We start from the raw sequence: 21,381 nt of genomic DNA, 5'->3' as shown, positions 1-21,381 counted from the left end.
TACTCATAGCAAAGTGAATGCATTGCATAGTACTAAAAAAAGAATTCCCACAGAATGCATGATATTTCTATTCATTTTGTAATCGAAGGGGAAGGAAAAATCCAAAAAAATCGATCTGTGAGACTCAATATACTCATACATACATATATAATTGAAAGCAGAGTTAGTTTGTCAGTATAACTTATTTACGTAATCCAAATAAAACTCGGAACTGCTCACGTAACTGCAGATTTTATAGCAAAATTGCTGGGTTAAAAATGACTGCTATTTCAAAGAAAGAGAAAATACAGGAACCAACTAAAAGGGGACAAAATGGAACAGAAAGGTTGTCAGCAGCTCATTCTTACCAACCCCATTTCTCAACATTATTTTATTCGCAAGCAGATTTAAGTGATTTTGCTCTAATTGTGCATCAGTACCAAAGCTGGTCTAAGAAGTTAGGAAATTTGATCCCTCAAATCCAGGAACCAAATTTGTATATACTTGGCCCAATTATTTGGGAGCTTTTCAACTTTAACTACATTAATATTCCATTCTGTTGGGCTCATCTAAACAAACCAGATTTCTATGTATCATTGCACAACCTTCCCCCTACCCTCCCCCCCCAAAAATAATTTTGGATAGAAGAAACATAAAAAGAAATGAGTAAAATTTTCACATCCTTTAATCCCCAAAGCCACTCTGCCACTCTTAGAGAATTGAGACAGGTTTTTCTGGCTCACTAATTGAACCATAGTTTCTCAAGGTTACCATGAACTTTGTAGGTAAGAAAAAAAAAAGTAATCCTATAAAATCTGTAAAGATTTTAGCTTAGTTCCCTTTGCCATTGTTAAAATATCAAGTGTCAAAATAAAATGCACACCATTTCTCTTCCTACCAACATTAGGAAAGGCCACACACTGTAGGAAATAGGAAGAGGAACAGTGGAAAGCAAATATCACACACAGTCACTGTAGGTGACAAGTTACAGAGATCCAGGTGTAAAGGCTAATCCCTTAGTATTTTTTTTTTTTTTTGTCTTTTTCGTGACCGGTAAGGGGATCACAACCCTTGGTGTGGTGTCGCCCGCACCGCGCTCAGCCAGTGAGTGCACCGGCCATTCCTATATAGGATCCGAACCTGCGGCGGGAGCGCCGCTGCGCTCCCAGCGCCACACTCTCCCGAGTGCGCCACGGGCTCGGCCCCCTTAGTATTTTTAAAATATTCATTTAACTACAATGGACACTTTCTTAATGTAAAATATAAAAAAACAGGGGAAAGGAAATTACTGTTTATTGTGGGCCAATTACACGTCAAGCATGGTGCTAAATGTTTTAAGACACTAAACAACCTAATTGTCCTGAACATTTCATTGGTGGTGTTTAACTGTCAATATTAATATTCATCTGTGCTGATATAGGTGAGGTTATTCTTGACTTATCTGAGATACAAAAACAATCACACAGAAGTACACAGCCTAAGATTTGGTTAAAGCCAGCATGTTGGGCCATAAGAAAAACGTGATGGGTGACTGATTCCTATCTGTTCCTAAATCATTATGTTCAACCACACATGCGCTGGTGTTGAAATATTTTGTTCAAACACCACTTCCCTTCTCCAAAGACCCAAAGTGTCACCACTAGGCTGCTGCCCAGAAATAAGCACACCACCATTTTGATCAACTTTGGCTCCTTTTTATTCAGGAAGCATACACTAGTTTTTATACATTTTTTTTTTACATTCCGGAAATAAGCGAAAATAGCAGTTTTAAATATGTTACAAAGTTGGCTTTTTTGGGCTTAATAAGCTTTTTGAGAGAGGGACCAGCCAACTGACCTTTTCATCAAAGCACCAATGTATCTTCAGTCTTTTACCAAGCTTGACCACAGCTGTGGTTGTCTAGGACATGCTGCACGTCCAAACAATGTGAAAGCTATAATGGAGAGTTGCTGTGAGTCTCTCTGCAAGGCACCAAGAACAAACAGTTCAAGCTTCCCTTCTTCAGACTGAATCAAAGTTTTTGAAACTTCAACTCTCTCTCAAGTAGTGCTCTCTCAGCACGAAGACTAGAATTTGTTAAAACTCATATTGCAAGATACAGTAAATCACTTCCAATATTCTGGAAATCACATGGTAGAAGTTATAAATAAATGAACACTAAAATTATTTTAAGAAAGTTTTATATCATTTAGTTGATAAGGACTTTTACATGTACAGCACAATTTACTGTTAAACATTCTATAACTGGCTTCACACAAAGATGAAAATAGATAATACAAAATGATCTGACATTTTCAGTAAGTCTGGAATTAAGACTGTAGTTTTATCGTAGTCAATATCAACTTTACATATTGTTGCAGATTGCTGTGCTATACCCTTTAAAATGAGAATTTCTTTCACGTGAAATTCCATTTGGATATGTATTCTTGCTTGTACAAACTACTAAAATCTGAGGGACACAGCAATATCAAAGACACAAACAGTAACTGCACAATATCATCTGCTGGATTAAGCTAATACAAGTGGACAGAATTCTTCAGGTTCCAATATCTAATAAAGCACTATATGAAATGAACAAGGTGAAACATTTTAAGAATATACTCTGCAACCAGAACATGTAGCATTTCTTTAATTCACAAATCTGCCTCATTAGGCATTTACAAAATAAATTAGTAAGATCTCAATTTGCTTGAGGCATAACAAGCTCATAATGCCCCACTTGGCCTTCCTGTTTGAGCTGATCTAGTAGGTCTTCCTTCCGTCTTTTTCTGCCTACCACCAGGTACCTATCATGGCCCACACCATGAGATTTACTCTTAAGACCATACTTCTGGGCAATCTGGTGTATTTGCTTCCGTTCGTCATTAGTCAGCTCTCTAGAGAAAGTCAAATCTGTGTGGCTCTCAGAGCGGGCATAGTTTCTGATAATCTGTTCAATATCTCTCTTGGCAATTTTATTCACCCTCTCAACATCAAGACCAAGCCCTTCCCGCTTATGCTGCTCTTTGACCGAGATAGGCTCCCGTATACCTTCTCCAGATTTACCTAAACCACCACCCGTCCACCCCATCTTTCTCAGCAGCTGATTCCCTATGTTATCTTCTTTGATTTGTTGTTTGTAAGCCTCCTCTGCTGAGCGGCCCTGAATTTCATTTCTTGAGATCACATCTTCAATAGCTCCTTTCTTCAAGTTGTTAATGACAGTCGGTTGGGTCTTTTTGAGGGTTTTCACAGCTTCCCCAGCAGCTTCGTATTTGACAGTTTTCTTTACCCCAACTGCTTCTGCAATTACTTCACTCTCTAGAATCACCTTGCACTTCCAGCGAAGGCCTGTCATCCTTTCATAGACGTATTCAACTGTCATTCGGTTAAACTGAGCTGTGTCATTCAGTGTGCACACAGGATTGGAAGAATTCTCATAAACTACAAGATCCTTTATATCTTTCTTCTTTCCAGATCCTCTGGGTGAAGAACCTGTATGGCACTGTGAACTTTTGACGGATGGGTAAGTGGGTTGTGTTTTTTGAAGAATTTTCAAAGCCTCATCAGCAGCTGCATGTTTACTTGTTTTCTTGGTTCCATAACCTTCAGCCAAGCAGTGATCTTGCAAAAACACTTGACAACGCCACGTGCGATTTGGCATCATCTCATATTTGTACTCAACTGACATTTTGTTGAATGAGGCAGAATTGTTAAGTATACCAATTGCATCATTTGCATTTTCTGTAATGATAAAATTGGTCCAGTGTTTGGCAGAAGCATTTAAAATTGGCTGCCCAGAAGCATCTTTACCCAGCACCGCCATGTTTTCTGGTGGTTTCAGAGCTGGAGGAAATTCATATGAAGGCATGCCAATCTGACACACCACAAGGTCCTCTCCAAATGTGTGCTTGAATTTCCGCCGGACAACTCTAACTTCAATACGTTTCTGCAAGAGTTTTACAGCTAGCTCAGTAGCTCGATCCCTGGACCCATTCTTGCTGCCAGCATAACCTGTAGTTAAGTAGATATTTTGGCATCTAACTTCACAAGCATAACCATCTGTTAGAAGTTTTTTATTTTTGGGGATGTCAGCAGGAGGGATTTCTTTTAAAGGAGCATAAATATACTCAGGATTTGTCTTACATGCCTGAATACAACGAGTTAACATATATGTATAATTGATTTTATCAGATCCAGAAGTCATCTCTGGATTAGAAAGGTTCTTCCAAATAGTCGCTGTTAATTTTTCAATGAAATACTGCTTCTCAGCTACCACTGACTCAGGAAATGTCTGTGATGGTGAAGGCTCAGGAGCTGACTGAGAGTTTGCCTGCTGTGATGTGCTGCTTGGGGTAGGGCTCCCACTGTCAAAATACATGTTGGCTGTTACAGGCTGGTCTTTTGTGAAAATAAATCCTGATGAATCACAATACTGAGAATTCCCATCTTGTATACTGAAAGAGTCTTGAGTATAATCTTGGTAGACGTCTCTCGGCATGCCAGCAAAATGTGTTTGTTCATTTACCTCTTTTGTTTGAGGGCCATAAGGATCTTCCTGTCTTTCATCTTTTGAACTACTAGCTACAAAATGTACAGGCTCAAAACGAGGTCTCGCATGGAATTTGGAACCGGCTTGCTTTTTAGGAGGATTTTGACCTATAGAATGAGTGAAATTTACAATTTATTAAAATGGGAATATTTCAAAAAACCAAGCAGGAAAACAGTACCAACAATATTATTTGCAAGCTGCATTGTTGGTACAAGAAACTTCCCATCACAAAAACTTCTGGTCATTTGGTGAAGCGACTCAAATGGCAATGTAAGACTCCAGCATAAGGAGGGAAGCTCCCTGTCCTTCCACATGTAAGGGAAAACTCTTGACAGAAAATATACCATTGAATCAAGTATGCAGGTCACTACCACACATATGACTGGTCGATGCTTCTGCATCGAATGAGCTAAAGCCCAGGTGAAGTATACTCTTCACCTGTACTGGAAGGTGAAGTGTACTGGAAAGTCATACCATCTGTGCTGAAAAATGCTCACTTAAGGATTGCAAATGGAACAGATGGCTCTAATGCAACAGAAATGATGACTAGAGGCATTTACAAAGCCTTTCTCTTTTGTATCAGAGGTGGGTGACTGTGATGATATTTTACAAAGTTGTAAGTAAAACTCAAAGAAAAAAATTATCAAAAGATTCCAAAAGTTTTCAACTTCAAAACCTTACTTCTTAACCTATTCAGTTGGAAGCTAATGATTTATGGGGGGCTACCAAACTTAAAGCTATGGAAGAACTCTCTGTTGAGGCTGGAATAGACACTACAGCCTCCTCCCTATAACACTGCTCAGTAGAAAACTGGTCCATCCTGGACCCATCCAAGAGATTTAGTTACTTAAATGCTCAAATGATCACAGTATAAGGTTGTTCTAGTTAGAGGGAGGTTCTATGGCATAGACTTCAATAACAGCATTATAGCACTATATGACTTCAGTATTCTTAGTGTTCAGTTCTATTTAGCATCCTCAAAAATAATTGTACATAACTAAAAGTTAAAACTCTTATCTATGTGTAAGAACCAACATTACCAATGTTATTTAAGATCATATACCGTACTCCTATCATTAAAAAAAAAGCTATGTTGTTTCTTCAAATCCCACCTTCCAGAAACAAGCATACTCACCGTCACATGTTGAGAGGTGGCGTTTTTGACCTTTGGAAGGTTTGGACAGCAACAGATCGTATGAAGGCATCTCCCCAATATCAATACCTTCAGCCATTTGGAGAATTTTTTCCATCAAGCGTGGGCTGTACCTATTTAAGTTAATATAACATACAGTTAAAACAAGTAAGGATGTAGTTTTTTTAAAAAAGCTTCTAAATGAGCCAGTCTTATAATTATTCCTGTAGGACTTTATCAACAGGGTGTCTTGGCTATAAAACTGAAGAATCAGTCACATAATGTTCACCTATCAAATGAGTAATTATGTTACTCATAGGGAATCAAGATTTTTCAGCATAAGAAATACAAATATAAAAATCAAGAAATTTTAGCAAAGTCCTTATCTTTAATTTGAATTGAAATTATTAGTATAAATTCATGATTTTTCCTTATCATATATGTAAATTATATGTAAATAATTATATTGACATAATAGAAGTACTAAGAAGAGCTGCTGGGTTGCTGACATCCAGACTGTGGTCTCTATCATTTCTCATGTAAAGGAATCAGGGTCCTTAAAGAAATGGCCAACTACAAGTCTAGGGCAGGAAATGTCTAAGATGAGCCTGAGAATTCTTGCACCTAGAAACAAGGAAGCTATCAAAGACCACAGGGGCTATGTCAAATGGACTCAGAAGCCAATTTGAATAGATTCCTACAGGCAAAGTGAGACAACTTCAGCATCAATAAGAACAATAACTGCAATGGGTTGAAACACATCAGGTACGTTGAAAATCCATGAGTTCATAATGCTACTTACAAACTCATTATTGGTCACCATTGGAGGATGGAGAAAATCAAGTCATTAATCTGCAAACAGGTAAATATTAAAGGAAGAAAGCAAGCATTTACCCTGCATTTTCCCATACAATCTTTACCTCAGAGCAACCAGAGTTGACGAGGAAAATCTCTTTTACAGAAGCATTCCAACTAATAAATGAAGGAATGATAGGCTACTACCATTTTGCAACCCATAATAAAACAATAAATGATATCAATGGCTGCTAAACCTATCAGGTGAAAAGTTGATGGGGGAGAACCCAGAAATAGACCCACACAAATATTGTCAACTGATTGTTGGCAAAGGTGTAAAGCAATTCAATGGAGGAAGAACAGCCCTCTCAACGAGCGGTGCTGGAGCTAGTGGGTGATAGGCAAAAACCAAAACAAACAAAAAACCACAACCTAAACTCACACCTTATACAAAAATTAACTAAAACTGCATCACGGACTTAAATGTCGAACTAGGAAAATTTATTTAAAAAAACAAACAAACACAGGAGAAAATCTTTAGGATAGGGCAAGGTAAAGAGTTCTTAGACTTGACACCAAAAGCATGATCCATAAAAGGAAATAGTGATAAAACGGACCTCTTCAAAAATTTAAGCTTCTGCTCCTGAAAGACCCTGTGAAGATGATAAGACAAGCTACAAACTAGGAGAAAATATTTGCAAACCACACATTTGATAAAAGACTAATATCTAATATAAAGACTTCAAAACAAAAAAAAAAAAAAAAAAAAAATGAAAATAAAAATGAACAACAGACATGAACAGAATGTTTTACCAAAGAGGATAGACAGATTGCAAATAAGCACATGAAAAGATGTTCAACATCACTAGCCACCAGAGAAATACAATTTAAAACCACAACAATATATCACTACACACCTATCAGAATGGCCAAAATAAAAAATAGTGACAACACCAAATGCTGGCAAGGATGTGGAGGAACTGCATCCCTCAGACATTGCTGGTGGGAATGTAAAATGGTATAGTCAGTCTGGAAAACAGTTTGGCAGTTTCTTATAAAATTAAACATCAATTACCACACTACCCAGCAATTGCACTCTTGGACATTTATCCCAAAGAAACGAAAACTTATGTTCACACAAAAACCTGTACATGAATACCCATAGTAGCTTTATTTGTTAACAGCCCCAAACTGCAATCAGCTCAGATGTTCTTCAACAGGTGATTGGTTGAACTCTGGTACACACACACCACAGAACACTACTCGGCAGCATAAAGGAACAAAGTATTGACACATGCAACATTATGTATGAGTGGAAGGGAGATGGATGTGGTTATAAAAGGACAAAATGAGGGATCCTTGTGGTATTAGAACTGTTCAATATCTTGACTAGTGGTGGATACACAAACCTACACATGTAGTAAATTGTATAAAAGTGAAAACACACACATACTAGGCAAACCAAGGGAATCTGAGTAAGATCAGTGGGTTGTAACAATGTCTTTATCTTAGTAGTGATATTATATAATAATTTTGCAAAATATTACCATTGGGAGAAACTGGATAAAGAGTACTGGGTAGTATCTGTATTATTTCTTACAACTGCATGTGAATCTACAATTATATCAATAAAAACTTCAATTAAAAAATAAAGTTGGGGCCGGCCTGGTGGCGCACTGCTATAGTGTGCCGCCTGGGAAGTGCGGCGGCGCTCCCGCCGAGGGTTCGGATCCCACATACAGACCGGCCGCTCACTGGCTGAGCGAGGTGCAGGCGCAACACCGAGGGTTGCGATCCCATGGCCGGTCCCGGTCTGGTACGGGCGCGACACTGAGGGTTGCGATCCGTTGCCGGTCACGAAAAAAGACAAAAAGGATAAAAAAAAATAAAAAATAAAAAAAATAAAGTTGATGGGGGACTTTATCATCTTAATATCACTAAAAGTAGGACAACCAAACATGTGCCCCCTGATACAATGGGACATATACAGCACTATCTATAAAGTATAATTACCCTCCAAATAATTGAACCTGAACCTAATCAAGTGCCTAACTCCCAGAAACATGTTAACCACCACCACAAAGCTATAACTAGCCAAATCCAGAATGAGGGAACACTATGTGACAACCCATTGTCTTCATCAAATAAATAGTATAAAAATAAAAGGAGAGGAGGAAATGGTTATAGGTTAAAGGACACAGACAGATACACTGTGTGGACCTCGTTTGAATCACAAATCAAACTAGGCACTGGATGATTTTAAGAAATAACTGTTAATTGTGTTGAGTATGAATAATGGTATTGTGACCCTATTTTTTAAAATTCCTATGATACAGATACATACTGAAGTATTCACAGGTGAAATGATGATGTCAGGATTTTCTTTAATATACGCCAGACTATCCACTACAAAAAACTGGGGGCAGAATAGAAGAAATAAGAAAGGTAGCATGACAGACTGCTGATAATTGTGAGTGGTGGGTACATGGGGGTTCATTAAATTCTTCTCTACTTTTGTGTGGTTTGAAATTTTCCATAACCAAAAGCTTTAAAATATACAATTTGAAAAATGGCTCCTGGGCCGGCCCCGTGGCTCACTCGGGAGAGTGCAGTGCTGGTAGCACCGAGGCTGTGGGTTCGGATCGTATATAGGGATGGCCGGTGCGCTCACTGGCTGAGTGTGGTGCAGAAACCACACCATGCTGAGGGTTGTGACCCCCTTACTGGTCAGAAAAAAAAAAAGAAAAATGGCTCCTTATGACATAGATTGGTTGCTTGACAGAATATCATTTTACTGCAGAGAAACCAAGACATGGACTCAAGTGAAGTTATTGTTATCGTGAGTACCTGCACACCCTTCCTACCTTCAGAGCCTTTTCCAACCTATAACCAAAAAAGAGATTCCTGGTAGCATCCAGGAAGAAAGTTCTGAAAGTGAGTAACCATCACACCTTTACATGAATAGGTTCTGAACTTGGAAGAGGGTAACATTTTCCATTTTGGGCACAATAGGTTCCATACCTATCAGACATCTTTCCTTGCAAAACCAGAAGTCAAGACACAGTGGCCCTCCCTGACAGATTACTGGAAACTGGCTCAGTTGTAACCTGTACTTCCTACTTAAAACTGCTGCTGCTGCTGCCGCCGATAACACCACTATTTAAATACCAAGAGTAATTTTATTTTTATTTACTCTTATCTGAACATCAGAAAGCATAGTCTACAACATCACACATTCTATATATCACTTCCATTCAGATTTGGGCGTCCCATTTCCAAGGTATGAGATGAAAATAGGCTATGAAAATGAGATGAAGTATACAAATCAAACTGTAAGCCTACATTTGCTACCAAAATTGGTACTACTTCCAAGCCACTCACCTTGAATTCCAGTCAAAATTCTCCAGACCTTTAATTAGAGGCTGATTCCAAGTGTGATGCACAACTGCAAATGGCACATGTGTCATATGGTGTGCATGAACAATACACTTAGGGGCTCACTCCACTCACACACACTTTTCTCTCAGGTTTCTCCCAGCATTAGTAATTATACCTACTTACTGTTCCCCATTTATATATCCGCCACAAAATTCAACATTGCCCATAGGCTATGAAAATAAACCTTTACGTAGGTTGCCGACAGTCAGATTCTCTGTCCTTTATTAGGAAGTCATAATGCCAAAGAAGCTCAACCAGCTTAAATAATGATGGAGAAGACCATATAGTACCTAACACTTGACTATTCAAAGAACAATGAAAATATTAACCTTGAGTCTATAATGAAAAGACCTCTAGGATTTCATTCCTATTTCTAAAATTATCCAGAGAGGCTACATTTGAGATAAGCCAAGGCAGTAAAGCTTTCATTACTCAGTTTTTCATAGCGTATTTTTTTTATAGTGTATTTAAAAGTAACACCTTTAACTCCAAAAATTTAAGAAAATCCACCAAGAAAAGCACCTACAATCCCAACCCACTGATAACTTCATTTTGGGGTTTGTTTTTTATTCCTTTTTCTATATTTTCTATACTCCCCTCCCCCACCAAATCACTATCAGATCATCTATGTTGATCTGCAGTCTGGTGGGGTTTTTTGTTCTTAATTTACTATCTCATAAGCTTTTTCTCCACATTACCAGGTGAGTTTTAGTGGCTATATAGTATTCTATATTATGGAATAAAATATAAAGTATCATTAAGGCAAGTCTAATACAGTAACTTTAAGATGCATGCATATTATACGTTTAAGTCTGTTAAGTTACCTATTTGATTGTAAATGCTTAAAAAAGAAAACCAAAGAATCCTAACAGGTCTTATGTTTCTCAAAAGTAGCTTCTGGAAACTAGGATGCTATTCAACTGTCCCACCATGTCTAGCATATAAAAAGATGATTTCTAATGGGCAAGAACAGGTCTTCACGAATCTTACATTCTTGGACACAAGACAGGTCCATACCTACAAGAAGAACATAGACCATTATAACATACAATGGCACCTAAAATTTAATAAATATTCAGTAATAGATGCTTACAAAATTAAAAAAAAATATTAAACTGCTCTACTAAGTCCAAATAAAGCTGAGGTTTGAAAATTAAGCAATGTTTAGTGATTCCCAGCATAAAGTTATTTAATCAAAATTATTCATAAGACTCCTAACATCATAAGTAAATAACATACAACCAGATTACTGATAAATCTTTCAAAAGCTCCCACTCTCACTTCATGAGCTGGTAACTTATGCACTCTACCTACTTCGTCCAAAGTTAGTTTCACAACATGAGTCCAGATGGCATCCACCTTCCAAATACCCGTCTCATATCAGCCGGGAAGAAAACAGACAAATAATCAAGGAGGCAAAGTTGGCTTCATTTTAAGATACATTTTCTCTATTAATTAATGTCTCACCAAAGATGAATAGGCCAGGATTCTGCTTCTAATCCTATTGACCAGGATGATTGGAAAAATGAACGCTTCAGTTAACCAAACATTCTGCATTATTAAATATATGTACATATATATATATATATATATATACTATCTATAATTTTTAAGTAAAAATCACACAGTTCTTTAGGCACTTATATGAACAATTATTTAAGTTCTGTAGATACAGTTGATTAGACAACTACTAATTTTTCATTAACCACAAGACACATCTTACAAATTGCAGAAAAAAATTCATGATAGATTGTTTACCTTTATGAAACAGACAAAGTGAAGAGAAAAAATTTTGGTTATTTGAGCTTCCTGGGTTGCCTGGACAACGAGGGGAAAAATGATTAAAAGAGACTGAAAAATATGCTTTAGTTTATCCTATGAAGTAGTGGTTCTCAGAGTGTAGTCCCTGGATCAGCAGCAGCAGCACCACCTGGGAAAGTTAGAAATGCAAATTCTGGAGCCTCACTTCAGACCTCCTGAATCAGAAACTCCAGGAGTAGGAGCCAGCAAGCTGTGTTAACAAGCCTAGCAGGTGATGCTGAGGCATACTTAAGTTTGAGAAGCACAGTTACCAGTCAAGAAGATAGTCAAACTTGTTCTCTGGGAATCGCCACTATCACCAAAAGGAACACAGTATGCTCTGCCTCCCTGCACAACTGAGCTCCTCCTGGCTTGGTCCTGTTATCAAGGAATTTTCAAAGATATCCTTGACCTAGGACTTTATTTCAGCCCCCAGTAAATATGGAACACAAAGAACCCTGGCAGAGGAAAAAAAGTGCAAAGAGTTTCCACATTGCTACTGTTCAAACCTATTCTAAAAGTCACGTGATGAACCTTGAACAACAAATTAACAATTTAAGTTTAGAAAGGGCTATTTTCCCATGTATTCTGTAGTTCACTTGAGAGAAGAGAATTCTGTAACAGAAAACAAGAGTTCTGCCAAAATCAACAAGCACTGGAATATAGAATTTACCTGCCTGAAGACGAGAGCTAGCATAAAGCCTGCCTAAAGTGGAAGACTGCACTTGGTCCCTAGCTTCCAAGATTTTTTATTGGCCCTTCCTTTTCTCCCTTATCTAAGTTATCAGATATAATGCAAACATTACTTTTCAGTTAAGCTATTGATAATGTTATGGCAATTCTTGTATTGACTGAGTTGACTTAGCTACAACGTAACATGATGACTATAGGTGCACATACAAAACACCCTGCTTGAGCTTTTAACACCAAATACTATTGGTCTAATTTTTGTTTTTAATGTCCTGGTTATGTACAAGGCTGCTATTCTTGGAAAGAAATCATGATAATATAGTGATGTGGCTTCTGTCAATTTCTTGCTTTCCCTCCTGGTCCATCCTTCCCAAATATGGCAGCTGTGTCTCAGTTGAAAGAGCATCAGATGGGACATGAGAAGACCTGGATCCTAGCCCCAACTGTGGGACCCTGGACAAGTCACTTAACTTCTTAGCCTCCACTGATTTAGCTGTAAAAATGAGACACCACCTAATCCCCAAGGCTGTTGTATTAAATGAGATCACAAATATTTAAGATGTGTTGTACACTATAAAGCTGTATAGATCCATTCACTCCACACACATTTATTGAGCATCCTTATATTTATTATGCAGCTGGCATCCTTTTAGGCACTGAGCATAAAGGTGTGAACAAGAAAGCAAAAGCCTTTTCCCCAAAGGAGCTTACATTCTAGGGGGGAAGGTAAGATATATAGACACAAAAGATGGTTATTCTCTCCCATTTAAGATTTTTTTTAGGATTCACATTCCACATGGCTTTTTGTCATAGGAGACATAATTATAGGATAAAGGTACCTTTTCAACTCAAGCACAACATTGTTAGGCAAAAGTCAACTAGATTTATCTGACTTGACTAATTACTAAGGTTTCTCCAGTTGTAACCAGTTCCCCCTGTGAAATAATCATCTCTGGAGATAGAAATTATGCTAACCTAAAGAACATGGGAAAAAACAAATTTCTGTGACAAGAGCAAAGTATCACAGTGGATGCCATGTTCAACAATTAAGGGTAGGAGTAGACAATCCTATTTTTCTACATCTGTTACAGTCATTCCTGGAACTGAATTGGCTGAATTTGATCTAATCATTTTCCAGAATTTCTCATCCTTTTTAATAAAAAATTGACTGTGAAGCAAGAATGTCCAAAAAAGAAACTTCCCAGTCTATCAAAGGAATGATTTGGGGGTTCTGAAGGATGGAGGTCCAAGTAGCCTGCTCAAAAAAAAAACCCCCCAAACAAAAAACAAACACACAAAAAAACTGCGTTGAAACCACACTGCAGTCTCTATTGAATGCAAAGAGCTTTCAAAGAGGCCTGTTAAGAACGTCACCAGGTTCTAAGAAAGGGGGAAAACACACACACACACACACACACACACACACACACACACACACACACACACACCCCTAAAACCTCACCGAGAGGCCAAATGTTAGTCCTTCTTTTATCCCACTTAAGGTAAAAAGAGAGCAATCCATTTTTAGAAACAATAGATATATCCATTTCTTTGTTTGAATCCAGACACATTATGCGCAAATCAACAAGCAAGGCAGACGCTGCGGCTCAGGGACCCGATACATACCGCTTCCCCAGAAGACAGTAAGACCCAGCTGGGGGGCTGCGAGTAGAGGGGGGTGTTTCATTTAATGGGGACGGAAGAAGACAGAAGACAGAATACTAGGATTAGAACTTCGGGGTCCCCTCCCTTTCCCCCGCAGCCCCGACTGTCGAATATTCTCTGCGGATACCGCATCCTCGGAAGGCCCTACGCAGGTCCGAGTTTCTGCTGTTCATCATTTCCCATGACCCCCAATACCATCACCAACCACAACTGCCACCTCTCAATAATCCTCTTCCAAGCGCTGCTTTATCTCCATCCCTGGTCCTGGACGGGCCGCTCCCGCAATTTCTGCATCGTCCTACCTGTTATGTCATCCCCTGCCACCACTGTCGGCCACCCTAACCCCCAGGGCAATAGTGAAGCCTCTGGTGTCCTTCAGCACCTCCAAATCTCCAGCCTCCAAGCCATCCTTCGCATCCTGCCCCTGTCCCTATCCCGACCACCATCAGTGATCCCTCCACCGCCGTCCGTAACAGGACCTCCATCACTGATCTCTCACCCTCGCCCCTAACCCGACCTCCACCACCGATCTCTCACCTGTCCGCAACCCGAACCCCACACCTTCCTCACCTGCAGCCCAGGAAGACGTGGTTGGTCCAGGCAGCGGAGAGCGCGAGGAGCTGGTCGAGGGCAGCCCCGGGATAGCTGTGCAGGTGCCGACAGATGAAGCTGCGCCGCAGAGCCCACTGCCAGTCACTTTCGTGGCGCCATCTTCTCCGCCCCCAGGCAGGGACCCCAGGGACGAAGCCGACTGCCGGCCGCGAGCGAGCGAGTCAGCGAGAACGGGGGTCAGTGGGAGGGGCCGGGTGAGGAGGGGCGCGCTGAGGCGCGAAGACCAACTCTCAGGGGATCGGCGTGTGTGCGTGGGGGCGACGTTCAAAAGAAACGGGGAGCACAAGCTCACGTCCCGACGCCGGGACGCACGCCTGCTGCACTCCTCCAACTCGAGGAGAAGCAGGAGGGCTTCCGCCGCACTCACTCGCGCGCCGGGGAGGCCGAGCCAGGCCCCACGCTCCGCACTTCCACGGATCCGCAGACCCGCGCACTGCGCGGAGACGACGAGAAAAAAAGACAGCAGCACGCGCTGCTCCCCCTGCTCTGGGCTCTAGCCTACCTCCCCGCGTGCCGCCCCGAGGTTGTGAGGCCAGCGCGCATGCACCACGGCTATTCCCTAACTTCGAAATCCCGTCGCAGAATCTCGCGCGACGTGCTTTTTTCCCTCCTACGACGACTACGGGCCTTTGACGCACTATGGTGACAAGCGGAGGGCGGGGACCACGGACAGAGAATCTAAGAGGGTTCTCTGAGGTTCGAGAACGTGGTTCCGTTAAATCCCTGGAAGGTGCCCTAAGGTGATGGTTGTGACAACTGCTAGTCTGATGCTTTTCCGTGGATTTCCGAGCAGTGCGACAGTGAGACCATGTCCTTTGGAAGGGATTTAGTTTTGGGATGAGTTTTACACCTTTAAAAAAAAGTGTCAGCTCTCTCAGACGCCTTTTCTTCAGAGGATAGCTTGAAAAGCTCTGCGTCGTGCATTATTAGCGTGGTAGTTTTATTGTGGAAATGTAGCAAAAACAAAACACTTGCAAAGAAAATCATCCACAGTGCCACTTCTCAACTCAACCACTTTGTCATCCATACGCCATTCCAGCTGCCTACAATACGTGTTTACACAGTTCCAATCACGATTGCAAATAATTCTTTATCTCATGTATCAATTTTTTTTTTTTTTTTTTTTTTTGTCTTTTTGTCTTATTTTTCCGTGTCCGGCAACGGATCGCAACCCTCAGTGTTGCCCCCGTACCGGACCAGGGACCGGCAACGGGATTGCAAACCTCGGTGTTGCTCCCACGCCTCGCTCAGCCAGTGAGCGGGAGCCGGTCTGTATGTGGGATCCGAACCCTCGGGCGGCAGCGCTGCCGCGCCTCCTAAGCGGCGCACTATCCAGTGCGCCACCGGGCCGGCCCCTCATGTATCAATTTAAAACGTACAAAATACAAAAGGGACCCAAAGAAGAGGGTTAAAAGCTGCGCAGCAGCAAACAGCTAAATCACTCTATCAACCTGTGCCACAAAAGTAGTTAATCAATGAGTGTCTGTCAGCGGGAATTAGACGACACCTACTGTGTACTCAATATAGTAGGGATACAAAAAAACAACAAAAAAGTTTTCTCAGTTGTCCTGGAATTGGTTATAATTTTGCTGGGCAGAAATAGTCCTGCATAAGGAGGAAGACTGGGTGAGGTGACTTTGACTCGTTACACTCTTTAACTCTTTAGTGATATATTTCTAAATGTATGACACTTCTTATGTGTAGGGGTGTACTGAACTGAGAACAGCAGAAGATAACAGCACTTTTCAGAGTTTCATAATTATTATTTCCATGTCTATCTCTTTCTATGGTAGTCATCCATGTTTATTGGAGTAATGACAGTCTTTGTACCATTAAATCAAAGAATATGATACTAGAAAGGAAGCTTGGAGGGCCGACCCCTTGGCGTACTCGGCGAGTGCGGCGCTGGGACCGCAGCAGCGCTCCCGCCGCGGGTTCGGATCCTATATAGGGATGACCAGTGCGATCACAGCGCTCACTGGCTGAGCGCGAAAAAAAAAAAAAAAAAAAAAAAAAAAAAAAAAAAAGAAAGGAAGCTGGGAGACCATAAATTCAAGTCATCATTGTATGAGTGAGAAAAAGCCCAAAGAGGTGAAGTGACTTGCTGAAGGCCACAGAAATAGTTCTTGGCAATTTAGGTCACTAAAGGGGATGTTTGGCAGTGTCTGGAAACATTTTTGGTTGTCACAATTGAGGGAGGTGGTGGGGGGGGGGGAAGAAGCCAGGGATGCTACTAAATATTCTACAATGCACAGGACAGCCCACCTAATGAAGAATTATCTGGCCCCAACTGTCTATAGTGCTGTGGTTGAGGAAACTCTGGATTAGAGGACCCTACGGTGAATACTTTCTAGTGCAGGGAAAACTCCATCCTTAGTAAGGGATCCCATTTATTGAACACCCATGTCTTTAATTTTCACTAGCTCATGTAGCTTTCACAATGACCCTGCAAAGGAGTCACTGATATTCTTCTTTTCTAGAGAAGTTTTTTAACACAACTTGCCCCAGAGCATAAAGCTAGCAAGTCTACCTCCAGAGCTAATATTTTTCCACACCCCAGTACCTGCCTCCACTCTGAGACATCACAGGCCAGCATTCTCACTTGGCTGCCCCCTAGTGTGCGAGCTGCGCAGAAGCAGGCTCTGTTATCAGTTCAGAGGCCTGCAGGCCTCCGTACGTACAGGATGCCCACTACTTGTCCTGTCTTCAGCATCTGGCCATTAGGGAAACGAAGCTGAGGAAAGGAAACCCCACCTCACCCGCAACCAGAATTCTGAAAACTGACCACTCTCCCTGTTGCCCACTTTAATGCTTGGAGGGATGGGAGGCTTCCCTCTCCAGCAGACACAGGACACAAAATACTACTTGGTATCTATAGAATGCTTTTTGAGTCATAAAGAACAGTCATCCATGAATTTGGGGGACACTCACAGCACAGGATTAAACTAGAGAAGGCATGCAACGCAGAGTTGTTTTTCTTTCCAGAATTAAAACTCACCTGAATCTTGTTCTGTAGGGTGTGGTGCTCCACTTTCTCCATCTATTATCCTAGATGATAATTAGCTCAACTGATCAGTTAAATCCATGCCAATAAAGGAAAGGCAGAGAACTTCCTGTCCACCCCCACCCCACCCCGCCGGGAATTTCAGGCCCAGATAGAGGAAAGGGCTCCTACCTAGCAAGATTTCATGGGCTCGTGGTGCTTCTCTGAGCCCCTCAAATCACCCACTTGGGAGGCAGCCCCCCCCATTCCCCCTAAGGCAAACCATGGTGGGCCACATCACCTAATGATTTAGGACCAGATCACACAGCCATTTAGCATTTCTCTGAATTTTATTGAAAATTGACATGGACATTAGAAAGGTATCAAGCTAAACAGTGCTGGTTCTGGGATGTTTCTCTTGGAGAATGAAAGCCCCTGAGGGGCAGTGACTGGTCACACCTTTGAGCAAAAAGAACAAAGGAGAAGAAAGGAAAAACAAACACAGATTCTGGAAAACATGCAAAGAGGCTCTCTCAAGAGACACTGGACAGCGGAATGGGGGTGATGGTGGTAGGGATATATGGGAACGAGCACACTCACATGGTATTTTGATGTAAGTTAATGAGTTCAAGGCAGATGTATCAACATCAAAGCTCCCAGGTTGAGCAAAATCTTCCCTCAAAACCCCAACTGGCCTTGGAAGGCTGAATGGAGAAATTTTGTTCTCACTAAGCTTAAACCCCCTCTCTTCTCTCCCTTCACCTGAGTGTTAGATAGTGGATCCATTTTTCCCCATTGCTGGAGTCTGCAGAAGGTCTGGGAATGCTGAAGAAGATACAAATGTCACTTGACTTTCTCTTCCATATTCAGAAATGTTTAATAGTGGCCGTGGACAGTCAACCAATTGAACCACATAATTGTTCAAAAACTCAAAACTCAACCAAAAACTTGTGAATAGTACTTCCACAGCCACAGATGAGGTCTCCTGCCCCAATCACTTACACTTGGGTGAGTGGTCCTGTAGTTGTCTCTCTGAGGTTACATTTGGTCCATTTTCCAGCTCTGACGGTTCTTTTCCTGCCTTGTTAGTTTAGGACAAGACACTTCCATTTAAAATACCATGTAAGTCAGGAGAGCTTCTTGCCTGGACACAGGTACACATGAACACTTATTGAGTGTGTGTGTGTGGGGGGGGGTGTATGTGTGTGTGTGCACGCAGTTTGAGGGGAGGGAGAATTGGGTGATTTCTGGTTTGAGACAATATGGAGCCCTAACTCTTCTATAATGGCAGTCTTCTCCTTTATACTTAGTGCAGCTGCTGAAGACAAGATTAAAAAAAGCTGGAGAGGGAGAGAGAAAGAGAAAGAAAACATGAAATTAGCCAAAGAAAAGGCCATTCAAAGTAAGACAGGGGGAGGGGAGTGGCCAGTGTGAGGTAGCACAGATTATACTCTGAGAAGACAGGTTAGAAATGGGGTCACTAATGGGCCATCACCATGGGGAAGTCTGCTGAGAAGTTTTTAAGAACACCACACACCAGTTTCAAGCTTCTTGTTTTAATTAAAAACAAGCATATATTAACAGCCACATGTGAATGCCAAGTGATTAAAACAAAAAACAAAAACAAAAGCAATCTGCACTGAAGCTAGGGAAAACAAACTTCTTGGCTTAAAAGAAATGAGGGATGCATGTGGTGTGTGTGTGTGTGTGTGTTTGTGTGCATGTGAAATGAGGGATGCGTATGCGTGTGTGTGTGTGTGTGTTTCAGGAAAGCCACTCCATTCTAGGAAAATAAAAGCACAGACCATTTCTAATGACTGGTTTTGTTTCACCAGAAGTAAACAGAGTACTTAGGGTATTTTTAAAAGATAGTAACAATTGTACTAATTAAAAAGCCTTTTCATTGAAGAAGGAAAAATACCTTTCTGTCTAAAGCGAGAAAAGCTACCCAATAAAATAAGCATTTTAATTCTTTTAATAGGCTTGATCGACTTTTTAAAGGCCTTTTGTTCACTCACAGGTTAGATTTTTGTTTACTAAACTTCCCTGATTATAAGGATCACCTAGGGCACCTGTTAAACATACACTTGCCTGGGTCCCCTTCCAGACTTGCAGGAAAGCTGACCAGTTAACAAGCTTCACTCGCCCACACCCATCCCATCTTCAGGTGTTTTTCTGTACTGAAAAAACCTCAGGGATCCTCTCATACTGGCTATTCAGTTTCTCCAACATCAAAAGACCTTGTCTCCAGGAGCATAAATATAGATAACATCCCTTTGTGAAATGGATTGGGAGTCAAAAGACATGGGATTTAGCATGGCTTCTGCCATGAAACATCAGTGGGACCTCCGGCAAGTCCCTTCACTTCCCTGGGCCTCAATTTCCTCTTAGGGAATAAGTGGGTTATATCTGTCTTACTGACCCCGAATGTCCCCTTAATTTAAAATTCCCACTTACTATCTGAAGGTCACCAAAAGGCTGTGTGGCTCTAAAACTTATGAAGTATTCAGAGCTCCACAAGCCTCAAGTAGTTAATTGGCAAACAAATGCAAATGAGGGGTCCTCCTGTTTGTAATGCAAATAAGGGGGCCTCCTGTTTGTGATGCAAATAATCATCCAAAGGATGGCGATTACCAGTTGGTTGGAAGTTTGGGTTTCTGGGGAGGCAGCTCTGAAGCTGGACACATCAAAGCTGCAAATAAGAAGCCTTTTCCAAGGAGACATGATGGCCCTAACTCAGCATCTCTCTCAGCTACTGGCTGAGCAACTGAGTTGTTGTTGTTGTTGGTTTTGGGTTTTTTTGTTGTTGGTCTGTTGGTTTTTATTTCCAAGCACAGGGTCTCTCCTATAATGCTCTGCTCTCTGACTTGGATTTTCCCGAGAAACTAGCTTATGCTTTAGCAGCATCACTTTCATACTTGCCTCTGGCCACCAACCGATCAGTGAACTCACCAAACAATACATATCAAAACTGCACTCTTGCTTTACCAACAAGAAAAAAAGTGTGTGCATATGTTGGCTTTTCACTTTTTCTACTTTTTGCTCATATTTTGCTTCCTATTATTATTTGTTATTAAACAGAGAAGCCCCCTCCCCCTTCTCAACACTTCAAAAAGGCCTGAATATTTGGCATAGCCTTGTTTGTGTATTTTGAAAGTAAATGATCAAACAAACCACCTCAAAAAAATTAAAAAGGAGATGAAGGTCATGGTCAGTGCCAGTGGGACTGGGAGGCAGGAGTGAGTTGCAGGACTCAAAAAGAGGTGGGGCTTGAAGTACATGGCAGGGGTGGGGGGCCCAGCTCCCTGGCATCCCAAAGGAAAACTGTCAGTTAAAATAGGAACCTTGGCTTAAAAGGCTAAATGGAGTCCAGTCCAGCTGTAGCAGGGAATACTATTCAGTACACAGCCATGGATTACTGCAAAGGAAGGGCAGAGAGACGGCGTGTTAGCCACAGATTATTGCCAGGTCACCTTCAGCTCTCACTCTGTCACTGGCCAAACAACAAAGGCCACTGTGCCTCATGGCCCTGACAATGGAGGGCTCTCTACTTCAAAGGGGTTCCCAAAGCCTATCAGATGGGACCCATTATAAAAACTAGGGCTGGGGCATTTTTGAATATCAAAGCCTTAGACTGGAGATAAAGTTAAGGACCTTCCAAGGCAGGACCCCTCTTTTCTTCTCTCCAACTGACAGGCTCACCTCTTACTGGGGGACATGTGCAAAATGCATATTAAAAATCATCATCACGACTCA

At 41.3% G+C, this 21,381-nt stretch overlaps 2 protein-coding genes across 5 annotated transcripts in view; both read right to left on the bottom strand.

Annotated features, from left to right (window-relative positions):
* Positions 1-1,651: 1,651 nt before the first annotated feature.
* On the bottom strand, positions 1,652-14,742 carry NKRF (NFKB repressing factor). 3 transcript variants are annotated; one of them, XM_008571228.1, is made up of 3 exons: positions 14,601-14,742; positions 5,646-5,776; positions 1,652-4,617 (listed from the first exon to the last, which is right to left on the bottom strand). In XM_008571228.1, the coding sequence occupies exons 2-3, from the start codon at positions 5,758-5,760 to the stop codon at positions 2,660-2,662; spliced, it is 2,073 nt and encodes a 690-aa protein (XP_008569450.1). In that variant the 5' UTR covers positions 5,761-5,776; positions 14,601-14,742; the 3' UTR covers positions 1,652-2,659. The 3 variants fall into 3 exon arrangements, with proteins under 3 accessions (XP_008569450.1, XP_008569451.1, XP_008569453.1); XM_008571229.1 differs by having other exon boundaries at positions 14,568-14,728; XM_008571231.1 differs by having other exon boundaries at positions 1,652-3,972; positions 14,601-14,728.
* A 3,214-nt stretch (positions 14,743-17,956) lies between these two features.
* The window catches only part of SEPT6 (septin 6), a 63,159-nt gene continuing 59,734 nt past the window's right edge, over positions 17,957-21,381 (bottom strand). The window contains exon 10 of one of the 2 annotated variants that reach the window (XM_008571225.1): positions 17,957-18,965. In XM_008571225.1, the coding sequence (XP_008569447.1) occupies positions 18,956-18,965 (10 nt within the window). In that variant the 3' untranslated portion in view covers positions 17,957-18,955. Of the gene's footprint in view, positions 18,966-19,165; positions 21,044-21,381 lie in introns of those variants that run through there. The other variant, XM_008571223.1, reaches the window with a different exon arrangement.

The sequence above is a fragment of the Galeopterus variegatus genome, unplaced genomic scaffold (genome assembly GCF_000696425.1).
Source record: "Galeopterus variegatus unplaced genomic scaffold, G_variegatus-3.0.2 Scaffold669, whole genome shotgun sequence".
NCBI classification, from domain to species: domain Eukaryota; kingdom Metazoa; phylum Chordata; class Mammalia; order Dermoptera; family Cynocephalidae; genus Galeopterus; species Galeopterus variegatus.
Note: the sequence above shows the minus strand (reverse complement) of the source record. Positions and strands in the feature narration are given on the sequence as shown.